At 34.2% G+C, this 12,890-nt stretch overlaps 1 protein-coding gene across 2 annotated transcripts; it reads left to right on the top strand.

Moving 5' to 3' along the window:
- Positions 1 to 3,407: 3,407 nt before the first annotated feature.
- On the top strand, positions 3,408 to 10,753 carry LOC145103156 (actin binding protein). Of its 2 annotated transcripts, none has more exons than XR_013706384.1 (15): positions 3,408 to 4,181; positions 4,524 to 5,443; positions 5,557 to 7,736; positions 7,834 to 7,957; positions 8,204 to 8,275; positions 8,424 to 8,522; positions 8,639 to 8,680; positions 8,759 to 8,839; positions 8,919 to 9,051; positions 9,147 to 9,241; positions 9,322 to 9,393; positions 9,492 to 9,608; positions 9,721 to 9,789; positions 9,874 to 9,935; positions 10,053 to 10,139. XR_013706384.1 is itself a non-coding variant. In XM_079040701.1 (15 exons), the coding sequence occupies exons 1-15, from the start codon at positions 4,109 to 4,111 to the stop codon at positions 10,193 to 10,195; spliced, it is 4,287 nt and encodes a 1,428-aa protein (XP_078896827.1). In that variant the 5' UTR covers positions 3,410 to 4,108; the 3' UTR covers positions 10,196 to 10,753. The 2 variants fall into 2 exon arrangements, 1 of the variants encoding a protein (XP_078896827.1); XM_079040701.1 differs by having other exon boundaries at positions 3,410 to 4,181; positions 9,869 to 9,935; positions 10,053 to 10,753.
- Positions 10,754 to 12,890: the final 2,137 nt, after the last annotated feature.

Below are 12,890 nucleotides of genomic sequence, written 5' to 3'. Positions count from 1 at the left end.
CCGTTGCACTATAAATGACGAGACCTTCAATTATCGTTTAGGTTGTGTCGGCTAAAAGTCACTCGATCTAAAATTCGAGTTTTTAGCTGTCTACTGCTAAGCTGAAACTTCGAAAAATCATAACTTCGTCATACGAAGTCAGATTCAAACAGTCTTTATATGAAAGTTGATTATTTTCACGAGTTCTACAACTTTCATTTACATCACTAAGACTAAAAATTAGTTTATCGAAAACTAAATTTTTACGCGACAATGTATTTTCCGGATTTATCACGGATCTTCGTTTGGTCATAACTTCTTCGTTATAACTCGGATTTCGATGAGGTTTTCGCCTAAATGCTTCTAACGAGATTATCTACAACTTTCAATAATAAAATTTTACTTATTCCAAATTTTATATTTTCGCTATATTTTACTATTTGGTTTTTAATTGGAATCTCATAAGACTTCCAACATTTTATGAGTGATTCTAAACATAGTTTTACTTCATTTCTAGTAAAAACTATCTGTTAGAACTCAACATTCAAATTCATCACTTAATATTTCATAATATTATTTACTTAAAACACGATTTCAAAACGTGTATGTTACACTTATTTAAATCAACTTATGCTTATTTGTAAAAATGCTTATTAGCTTATCCGATGTTATAACGAAGTTTTAGAAAAAGTGTTTGGATTAGCTTATTTGGTATCAAAACAAAATAAGTTGATAAGTTATTTTAGTGTTTGGCAAACTCTTATGTTTTATCTATAATAATAAAACAACTTATCAAAAACTCCTTAATAAGTCAATACGTAAGTAAGAAACGACTTATCAAAGTTCTTATTTAAGTCAATAAGTGTTTATCAAATATTTTTATCCAAACACTAAAAACTTCTTATTACCGACACAAACGAGAATAAGTCAATAATAATTTTTAAATAAGCAATCCTAAACACCCACCGAATAAGTAACAATGAAGTAATTTATGAAAAACACATTATTAAAGTCGGTATATGCCGTAAATATTTTATATCCAAACACATAAGATAATTTATTATTGATGTGAACAAACAAGAAGTAAATAAAAAATATTGGATTTTGAAATTTCAATATCCATTTATTTTTTGTAATCCAAAAAATGATCAATATTGGTTTCTTAATTGATAGATATGTATTTTTTCGATGATTTAATTAGCATATCTACTACATACTAGACAGTAATAACTAGTAATTGAGTCTGCGTTTTGTCACAAAATTTTATGTATTTTTGTTGTGTATCAGATAAGCACGAAAGTTTAGAAAATGAAGGAGGTGAAAGTGATATTTTACAAAGTTAAAGCTAGAAGAGGTGAAAGTGATATTTTAAAAGGTAAAGAGATGAAAAATATCATTTTAAAAATTAGAGTGGTTGAAAGTGACATATTATACAAAGTTGATAGATTAAAATTGCACTTTACACATTGGCATTCTTGTACATTGTGTATACGGGGATACATACAAAAGTTTAGAAAATAAAAAGATGAAAATGACATTTTATAAAGTTGAATGTGCATGAGGGTGAAAGTGATATTTAAAAAGTAAAAGATCGGAAAATATCATTTTACAAATAAAGAGATTGCAAATGACGAATTATATAAAATTGATGGATTAAACTTGAACTTTTCGCATTAAACTCTCCTACATTATATAAAGTTGATGGATTATATATAAAAATATACATTTTTAGCCACTGAATTGATTTTGTATATATTTATAAAATGCCACTAGATTGTTACATACATGAGAATTTGGTTTTTATTTATATTTATAATATAAAATATTGGGTTTTGAAATTTCAATATACATTACTTCTTTGTACAAAGTCTTGTGTAGTTGTGTATAGCAACCAGTGGTTTTGGCACTCGATAACCTTTGTGCGACATGACAATTTTTTAATGTGCATAGCTTACGTAATGTAGGCTATAACTTACATATCAATCACTAAAATAAAAAAGTTTGTTTCTTAATACTTTACTTTTTGTTCATATGTAATATAAATAAAGGCTCTTTGATAATACAAAATACAATTAGTATTGAGCTATATTTTACAAAAAAAACTTGTTTCTTAACACTTTACTTTTGTTCATATGTAATGTTAAATATAAGCTCTTTGATAATATAAAATACAAATACTATTGAACAAGACTTATTCATTATAAAAAAGTCAAATAACTTTTCTTAGAATTGAAACTTTAACATTAACAAATAATCATACAATCATCAAAATTAAATAATGGTTTTATATTTTGTACAAAAAAGTTTATGAACTAGTATTACCATTTGTAATAAATGTTTATGATAGTCTCAAAATTTCTATAAAAAATGATCATAAGAATTATTTTTAAAAGTTTTTATTGTAAAACAACTAAAAAAAATTAGAAAATGATTAAAATAACATAATCATTACAGGTGGAGCACCTGCGAAAATATAGATTTTCATAGTTATCTGTTATTGTTATTGGTATTATTATTATTATTTATTTATTTATTTATTTATTTATTTTTTCAAAACTTTGAACCTTCAAAGTAGGTTGTTTTAGTTGAATTTGAGTTAAATTTTTTTATTGTGTTATTTATAACAAATGACTTTTCATAAACATATTACACTCCTAATTATGAAAGAAAAACTTCATAGTTTTCGCATACAAACTTTATAACAACCGTCATAACATTTGGATTTTCCCAATCACAAAGTGTCCTACAAAAATATTTTTAAAATAAATTTAAAAATAACATTTTCACTTTCGCATACAAACTTTGTGATAATTATCATATCATTTGAATTATTTCGATAACAAGGATAACCTAATATAATTTGAAAAAAAAGTTACAGTCAACCTAGATTTTTGCAAATACTAACTTACGAAATCTTAAAAGGCCACCAATATTTCAGTGATGGTGGCCTACAAAATTGTTGTCAACCGATATTTTTCATTCATATGACTATTTTATGGTAGACAAATTTAAATAATGATTATTATAGTCTTTATCTTTTAATAATTTGTTGTTATCTAACATTTAAGTTTTTAAAGTAGGGAAATCAATGATAAAGTCCTAATAGGTTTAATCTAATTTTTATTTTTTAAACATAAAAAGTCTTAATTATTTTATATTTTATTCAAATTAACGAAACAGTTCTTATTTTTTTTTCAACAGAAAATGACAGATTATCGTATAAATTAGATTTTTCTATTAAAAAATAAACGTTATGATTAAACAGTAAACTAAATTAAAACATCAGTAAGATTTTATTAGAGATTTCTCATAAACAAAAAAATAAAAACATTATTTTTTTAATGTAAAGAAAAACATCATAAAATATGAAAAAAACAAGAAAAATAGCAAGGGTCCGAGAGTCGAGTTGCCATGGAAGAAAGCAAAAATCACATTTTTGTAAATCCCTTTGACAACAATATACTCCAAACTTTTTTTATCTCTTTCATCTTTATTTCTTCGAACTTCAAACCCTTAAATCTCTCCATATCTTGTTCATAATCTTTCTTTCTTTGTTCTTTTAGATTCCACGTGTATGTGATAATCACAGATTTGCATCTCACTGATTCATACAATTGGTAGAAAGGTTCGGGTCTACGATTCTTCTTTCCTTTTTCAACACTCCCCCATTTCATTTCATCCATCTCTCCATGTGATTTCCAAATCATCATCAAATTGGCAGAAAAACCACATGCTTCTTCCTCCTAATGTTTCGATCGCCATTTCCCTACCTATAACTTCCCACAAACCCTATCTCCACTAAACTTATCTATACTTCATCATTAACTTCACCAGAATTTCTCTTTAATCAGCTGACCCAGATTAGTAGATTTATAGATTACGCACACACCGGCCTTGTCTTCTAAGCTTATATTGGGGGATCGAATTCGCAATTGGAGTTTAAAATCGAATTCAACACTTCTCTGTGATCGGATTGGTGCTATATATTACTGGGTGTAAATTAGAAACGACAATAGGACAAGTGCGAGATCGATCTAGGTATTACAGAGTCAACATTTTTGGGTTGAAGAAATTGAACATACAGGGGTCAAGATTTTGGATCCGGTCGGAAGCGTAACAGCGCCATTAGATGGCGCTGTTCAAACGCTTCTTTTATCGCAAGCCGCCGGATCGCCTCCTTGAGATCTCCGAGCGGGTTTACGGTATGTTTCTAATTAAAGCGCCACACAATTTCACTTATCTTCTAGAATCTCGGAATCCATAGAAGAATCTAAGTTCACCTGCTAAATATTCTCAACACATTATTCAAATTCCCTCTTTCCCGTTTCTTTTGGGATGAATTCGTAATTTGTTGATTATTTCTTCGAATTTTACTGAAACAGTTCGATTTTTTCTCCTGTTGTATCGGATTTATCATACGACCTTACTTCAGCCACCATTTTCTGTTTCAAATATCTTTCTTCTAGAGTTGACATTTGTGGGAAATTTGGTATATTTTAGGTCCAAAACTTTTCTACCTTCTGATTGACAAAATTTATTTGCAGTTTTTGATTGCTGCTTCTCGAGTGAAGTACTGGAAGAAGATGAATACAAGATGTACATGGGTGGCATTGTTGCAGAACTCCAAGACTACTATCCTGATTCGTCTTTCATGGTTTTCAACTTTAGAGAAGGCGATAAAAGGACCCAAATTTCAGACATATTATCTCAATACGACATGACAGTAATGGAGTACCCTAGACAATATGAAGGGTGCCCAATGTTACCATTAGAAATGATCCATCACTTTCTTCGGTCCAGTGAAAGCTGGTTATCATTAGCAGGACAACAAAACGTGCTCTTAATGCACTGTGAAAGAGGAGGGTGGCCTGTTCTTGCTTTTATGCTTGCAGCTCTTCTTCTATTTCGCAAACAATACAATGGTGAACAGAAGACTCTTGATATGGTATACAAACAAGCCCCTAAAGAGCTTCTTCATCTTCTTACACCTTTAAATCCTCAGCCTTCACAGCTGAGGTATCTTCAGTATATATCAAGGAGAAATTTGGGTTCTGATTGGCCACCTTCAGACACACCTTTAGCTTTGGATTGTATCGTACTTCGTGTCCTTCCAATTTTTGGTGAAAAGGGTTGTCGACCTGTTGTTCGTGTATATGGTCAAGATTCATCTTCAACAACAGCCAATAGAAGTTCTAAGCTTTTGTTTTCATCTTCAAAAACCAAAAAACAAGCGCGTTACTATCAACCAGAAGAGTGTGAGCTTGTGAAGATAGATATTCATCATCGTGTACAAGGTGATGTTGTTCTTGAATGCATACATTTGGATCATGTAAGAGAAGAAATGATGTTTAGAGTGATGTTTCACACAACGTTTATTCGAGGTAATGTGCTTATGTTGAGTCGCGATGAAGTTGATGTCATGTGGGATTCAAGAGACCAGATTCCCAAGAACTTTAAAGCAGAGGTAGGAAAGTCGAAAACTTTGATTTTATTTTTGAATCTTTTTTTTTTTTTTTTGAGAAGTGAAAGAAGTTGAATGCATATACTCATATATATAGATACATGATGTATTATCAGGTGATTTTTTCGGATGCTGATGCTCTATCATCTATGATCAACACAGAAGGAGAATTTGAAGATGGGAGTGAGACAGAAAGTCCTACACCTGAAGAGTTTTATGATATGGAAGAGATTTTCAGTAATGTAGTTGATACGCCAGATGCAAAAGTGGAATCTGAATCTGAATTTGAATCTGATACTCTTTTAACTATAAAAGACAATGAATCGGATGCTGAAAATTATGATATAGTGTTGAAGGAGGAAGCACAACCTGAAAATAAGGTGAAAAAAGGAAATGATTTGGGGTATATAAATGGTGGTTTGAAGCTTACAGAAGTGGTTGCTAATGAAGTTGAAATAAAAGATAAAGAGGAAAGGGAAGAGAGTCCGGGGAAGAAGGGTAAAGATGGAAGAAAAGTTTCGGGAAACTCAAAGCAAAAAGGAAAGCCACCGGAAGGTCCTGTGAATACAAGAATTGCAAAGCCGAATGTGGTGTCAAGGTGGATTCCTCCTAATAAAGGATCGTATACGAATTCATTGCATGTGTCTTATCCACCAACGAGGTATAATAGTGCGCCACCTGTCCTGGCAGAATTGGGGGAGAAAAAATCAGGTGAAGGTGTGAGGAATAAAGCAGAGAATGGATCAAAGAAAGATGTTAAAGTGGGCGAGTCTTCACCTGTTCGGCGATCTGGTAAGTCTCTGGGTTCTGGTGCCTTGAAAGATCTTGTTGGAATTTTGGAAGAGAATTCAGTGAAGGTTACTACTCCACCTCCTACACCACTGCCGCCAGTAGCAAGCAGGGCACCTCCACCTCCACCACCACCACCTCCTCCTCCTCCACCTCCACCACCTAGCTCATATGACATCTATATTGATGATGAAGTTGTGCCTGCTTCTCCACCTTTGCCTCCTAAACAGGTTCCACCTCCACCTCCACCTCCACCCCCACCACCACCTCCAATGTATGCAGCCGCATCTCCTCCACCGCCACCACCACCACCACCTCCACCTCCACCTCCAATGTATGGAGCCCCATATTCTCCATCTCCACCTCCACCCCCACCACCACCTCCAATGTATGCAGCTGCACCTCCTCCACCACCCCCACCCCCACCCCCACCTCCCATGTATGCAGCCACATCTCCTCCACCACCACCACCACCCCCACCTCCAATGTATTCAACTTCATATCCTAGTTATAATACCCCATTACCGCCACCGCCACCACCACCACCACCGCCCAGGTATGGAGCTCCATCTCCACCGCCCCCACCCCCACCCCCACCCCCAATGTATGGAGGAGCCCCATCTCCACCTCCACCACCGCCACCACCACCTTTCTCACGAGGTACTGCACCACCACCACCACCACCTCCTCCTCCAAAGTATGATTCCCCATCACCACCTCCACCACCACCACCACCACCGCTACCTCCTTCGCGAAGTGCTCCATTCCCACCTCCTCCTCCACCACCTCCCCCTATGTCGACATACGGAGCTCCATCTCCACCGCTTTATGCTGCACGTGGACCTCCACCCCCACCTCCACCTCCACCTCCACCACCAACCCATGGAGTCCCTACCCCACCTCCTCCTCCAATGCGTGGACCCCCACCCCCACCACCTCCACCTATGTATGGAAACCCACCTCCACCTCCCCCACCTCCGTTCCGAGGAGCACCACCTCCTCCACCAATGTCTGGTGGTGGTCCACCACCACCACCTCCACCAATGCGGGGACCACCGCCTCCACCACCTCCACCTGGAGGAGGCCGTGCGCCTGGACCACCACCTCCGCCCCCTCCTCCTGGAGGCCGTGCACCTGGACCACCACCTCCACCCCCTCCTCCTGGAGGCCGTGCACCTGGACCACCACCACCGCCCCCTCCTCCTGGAGGCCGTGCACCTGGACCACCACCACCACCACCTGGAGGCCGTGCACCTGGTCCACCTCCTCCACCTGGACCACCAAGACCTCCAGGAGTTGGGCCACCACCACCTCCACCGGGAGGTCGTGCGCCTGGACCTCCAAGTTTTGGGCCTCCACCACCACGGGGTAGAGGACTTGCCCGCCCTGCTGGAATGGCTGCAGCACCACGGAGATCAAACTTAAAGCCACTCCATTGGAGCAAAGTCACCAGGGCTTTGCAAGGTTCCTTGTGGGAAGAATTGCAAAGGCCTGGCGAAACCCAAAGGTATTTTCCATTTTTTTTTTTTTTTTAATAAACATTATTATTATACACACTTTTTATTTATATGTTTTTGATTTATTATGTTGTTATTGAATTGTAGTGCAGCAGATTTTGATGTGTCAGAACTTGAGACACTGTTCTCTGCCATTGTCCCAAAAAAAGATACTTCTAAAGGAGGAGGACGCCGCAAGTCTACTGGCTCAAAAACTGAAAAAATCCACTTGGTAATTAATAAATAAAAATTATTATATTTGAAATTACTTTTACTTGTATTAGATAAAGGACATGTTTTTCGAAGTTAGTGTCAGGTATAGAATCTCTTAACACTTGAAAATGTAATAAGTTCAACTTAAGGATTTCAAAATCCTAATCCCAAAACCTCACATAAACCCTAATTTATCAGATATGTTATGTGGCATTTAGCATATTGATCTTCTTTCCCTGATTGTTATTGCAAAATTGTTTATCAGATGGATTTGAGGAGAGCCAATAACACAGAAATCATGCTCACCAAGGTTAAGATGCCACTTCCTGACATGATGGTAACTTTTTTTTTTTTTTTTTTTTTACAACTATTCTTTCCTTGGATCTTGTATGCAAATTCAAACACTTTCTTTTTAGATCAAATTCTTCACAAAATAAATGGCAATATCAATATTATAGTCTTGAAATTTTATTTGGCATCTACAGGCTGCAGCTTTAGCTATGGATGAATCAATCTTAGATGCTGATCAAGTAGAGAATCTTATCAAATTTTGTCCTACTAAAGAAGAAATGGAGCTTCTGAAGGTGAAACCTTTTTCTCACTTTATTGATGGGGCATTTTTATTGGGTGTAAATTAATAATAGAAGTTTTACTTTCATTTATGAATTATGTATTCATCTTCTTCATTGCAACTTTTCAGAATTATACAGGTGACAGGGATATGTTGGGCAAGTGTGAACAGGTTAGTTAGCACCCAGATCATGTAATATTTTATCTTTTTATGAAACGCTCATCATAATTTTAAAATTTTATCTCCCAGTTCTTCTTGGAGCTCATGAAGGTGCCACGTGTCGAATCTAAATTACGAGTTTTTCTGTTTAAAATACAGTTTAACACCCAGGTATGTTCTTTTATGTTATGCAATCGTAATTTTCTTTTTATATATTTTTATTATTATCTCATTTTGACATTTCTTTCAGCTTTCTGAGTTTAAGAAGAGTTTAAACACTGTAAATTCTGCATGTGACGAGGTCAGGACTTCTGTGAAATTAAAGGAGATCATGAAACGGATTTTGTATTTAGGGAATACATTAAATCAAGGAACTGCAAGAGGTAAAAAAAAGGCAACCTTTTTGGTTATTTCATATCGAGTTTTATTCAAAAACAAAAAAAAAAAAGGATTGTTCATTTTTGATACAAATTTGCAGGTTCTGCAGTTGGTTTCAAGTTAGACAGTCTTTTGAAACTAACAGATACACGTGCTTCCAACAGCAAAATGACTTTAATGCATTACCTCTGCAAGGTACAACTAACTCCCTTTTGCTATTTATATAGATTTTGTATAAGTCCCTTTTGCATAAAATTTCAAGTTTAATTTTACAGGTTCTTGCTGCCAAATCACCTGCCCTTTTGGATTTTCATGTGGATCTTGTTAGTCTCGAGGCTGCAACTAAGGTTCACAGCTTCACTTATTTTCTCAAAAAAAAAAAAATGAAGTTTCTTTTTTTTTTTTAAAGAAAAATGATAAATGAAAGGGAGTTTCTTGGTTGCAGATACAATTGAAGTCTTTAGCAGAAGAAATGCAGGCCATTATTAAGGGTCTGGAGAAGGTCAGACAAGAACTCGATGCTTCTGCAAACGATGGCCCTGTCTCTGAAGTTTTTCATAAAGTAAATACACAAAAACATTTATTTTACTCAATTTCCTCTAATTCAGTATCTTTTTTTTTTGTTATATAAATTTAGAATCTGATGCGAATATTTCTTTTTCTTGCATTGATAGACACTGAATCAGTTTATCAGCATTGCTGAGTCAGAAGTGGGGTCTGTAACAAATTTGTATTCTGTGGTGGTAAGAATCAAGAAGAAACCCTTTTAATTAATTTTTTTTTATATATATTTTGTATTATTTAATAATTTTTGTGTTGCAGGGTAGAAATGCTGATGCATTGGCATTATATTTTGGTGAAGATCCTGCACGTTGCCCTTTTGAACAAGGTAACATATTTAAGTGGCATGTTCTTTTTATAAGCAATAATAATAATAATAATAATAATTGTTGAATTGCATATGTTTGAGAATATAAGAAAAGAATGATGGTTTATGGTTGTGCAGTTACACAGACCCTTTTGAACTTTGTGAGGCTGTTTAGAAAAGCTCATGAAGAAAACTATAAACAAGCTGAACTAGAAAAGAAGAAAGCTCAGAAAGAGGTTGAAATGGAGAGGGCAAAGGGTATTAACTTAACAAAAAAATAAATATAATAAAATTACAACAAGAATATATGCAAAGCATGTTGATGAATGATGATACCCACTACCCCACACACCTAGAAAGAAAGTCAAAGGGTGTTTGTTGACCAAAGGAACCTGAAAAGGGTATGTTTGTCCATGCACATACACATACACATACACATACACATACACCCACAGTTCCTGCAAACAGCTCTGATCTCTGCTGTAAATAAAATACAAAGACACATGGCATGATTTGGTGTTTCGAGGTGAAGAAGAAGACTTGATGAAGAAAATATGTTGACAAGAATGACAATGACCCTACCTAGAGATTATTATTAATAACAATAACAATGTAGATTATATTAACCATGTATATATGTCTGCTAACCTAATACTAACATAACATCCATATTTGATTATTCACTTTGTATCATTAGGGAGAAATTGGTTATATTAGAGTTTTTGACAAGAAAACTGGCCATAAAATTTGTTGTATATAGAACTAGTAGGTATAGGCCACTCTCGGTGTAAGTAATGTTGTAACAAAATTGAGATTTAGACACATTTTGTTTGTTTCAATTTCACATAATTGTTGGGTGAGTGATTCTAATGTTCTTGGAATGCCCAATTTATTTGTCTTTTCATCATCCATGATTCCATTTGCAATCAGAATTCTTCTCTATTCTCAACTTCAAACCCCCCTAAACTGTCAACCTTTACTCTCTCTTTCCTCTATTTCATACTTTTTTTATTAATAAATGGAATAGGTCACAAACTAAAATGATTTTTTTATGTATATCCACTTGATTTCATTTTTGATCTCTATAATAACCACATACCGAAGAGATCGTGTCGTATTTTGAACCCACTCCATTAAAATTTCATGAGTGATGAATACCTGAACATCTGATGAACAAAAATACATATATGCTCAGTTTGAAAATAATCTCTATGCAAAACCAAAACATATCACAAAATACAAATACATATCTGGTCAATTTGATAACTTGCATACGATTCAATCGTAGTAGATATATTGATACATACAAAGATATGATACATATGATTTCAATGTAACTGATATATGATTTCAAAAAACCATTCATTATTGGTTATCAAACGGCAAGAACTATTACTAAGAACAATAAATAATGGATGTGACGTTTAAGAGGTAATTTACCAAGCACAAGAACTATGATTTCAAGAGGTAATACATATAAATAGTTCCTAAAGTTGAAGTCATTGTTATTAATAAATTTACATAAACTGATGGATATCATGTTTAAAAATGATGACACTAATACCTCATGGTCAAATGTACCTCTTAAAAATTAAAACAAAAGACAAAAGACAAAAACAATATTAACAATTTGTCTATAGTGTATCAATTCTTTATAATCATAAAACAAAATATAAAATACAAGCATTTATAAATAAAATCCATACACAAACACATATTATAATAATAATAATAATACAATAATAATAATAATAATAATAAGACCGAAAAACAATAAAATGGGAGAGAATGACTCCCTCCTCCCTAATCTGTTAATCTGCATCCAATATTTAAATTCTAAATTTCTGATTTCTGTGGAGTGATTGCAAGGGAGGTGGATGATTTTCAATTGCATGCCCCTTTGGCTTCGAAATTCAAACCTCAACTGCGTTTTCCCCCAATTTCCCTTTGGTTTTTGCTTGAACTGATTGATTCAAGTCCGTTTACTGCTTGTCCATTGCCTGCCCCTTTAGCTTTCGCCACGATTGTGGATTGCTGATTGCCTGCTTTGTGTTGACCAAATCACAAATCTACAATCTCTCTCTCAGACTTTTACCCGTAGTTATCACTTTTCACTTTTGATTGTTTTGTGAATTATGTTTTTTATATTATGTATTGTTTGTTTTTTGATTTTCAGATAAGCAATCACTTTGCATCAAAAGTCAAATAACTTGCATGATATAATTATAATTATGGCAGTGTTTATACACTTGATTTGTCTCGTGAACGAGTTAAATAAACGCAATTTTATTTGTTATACACAGGGTGCAGCTTTAGCTATGGACGAATCAATCTTATCTGATTATCAAGTAGAGAATCTTATCAAATTTTGTCCTACTAAACAAGAAATGGAGCTTCTCATGGTGAGTATATTACTTCACACTTATATATATATATATATATATATATATATATATATATATATATATATATATATATATATATATATATATATGTGTGTGTGGTGAAAAAGTTTCAGTTTTGATGCAATTATCAGTTTTTTAACCTCTTAGCTTTCTGTTGTTGTACTTTCATTCCTGTATTGATCTTCTTCATTGCAACTTTCCAGAATTTTGCAGGTAGCAGGGAAATGCTGGAAAAATGTGATCTTCTTCATTCCTGTATTTCTATCTTTTTATGCAACTTTTAATTCTCATAATTTTTTAAATTTTATTTCTGAGTTCTTCATGGAGCTCATGAAGGTGCCACATGTTGGATCAAAATTACGATATTGTCTGTCAAAAATTCAATTTGACATCCAGGTATCTTCTTTCATGTTCTAACATTTCTTTTTACATATTATTATCACTATCTCATTAATTTTGATACTTCTCTCAGGTTTCAGAGTTTAAGAAGAGTTTAAACACAGTAAATTCGGCATGTGATGAGGTTCCGACTTGTATGAAATTAAAGGAGGTCGAGTATTTGGAGTTTTTT

Source organism: Lactuca serriola, chromosome 4 (genome assembly GCF_051521515.1).
Source record: "Lactuca serriola cultivar US96UC23 chromosome 4, Lser_US96UC23_V15, whole genome shotgun sequence".
Classification (NCBI taxonomy): Eukaryota; Viridiplantae; Streptophyta; class Magnoliopsida; order Asterales; family Asteraceae; genus Lactuca; species Lactuca serriola.
This window is presented reverse-complemented; position numbering and strand designations above follow the sequence as displayed.

Coding starts and splice junctions, on each gene's coding strand:
- LOC145103156 (XM_079040701.1), top strand. CDS start 4,109: ATGGCGCTGTTCAAACGCTTCTTTTATCGCAAGCCGCCGGATCGCCTC. Junction 9,052..9,146: donor AAATCAAGGAACTGCAAGAG/GTAAAAAAAAGG, acceptor ACAAATTTGCAG/GTTCTGCAGTTGGTTTCAAG. Junction 9,790..9,868: donor CAAATTTGTATTCTGTGGTG/GTAAGAATCAAG, acceptor TTTGTGTTGCAG/GGTAGAAATGCTGATGCATT.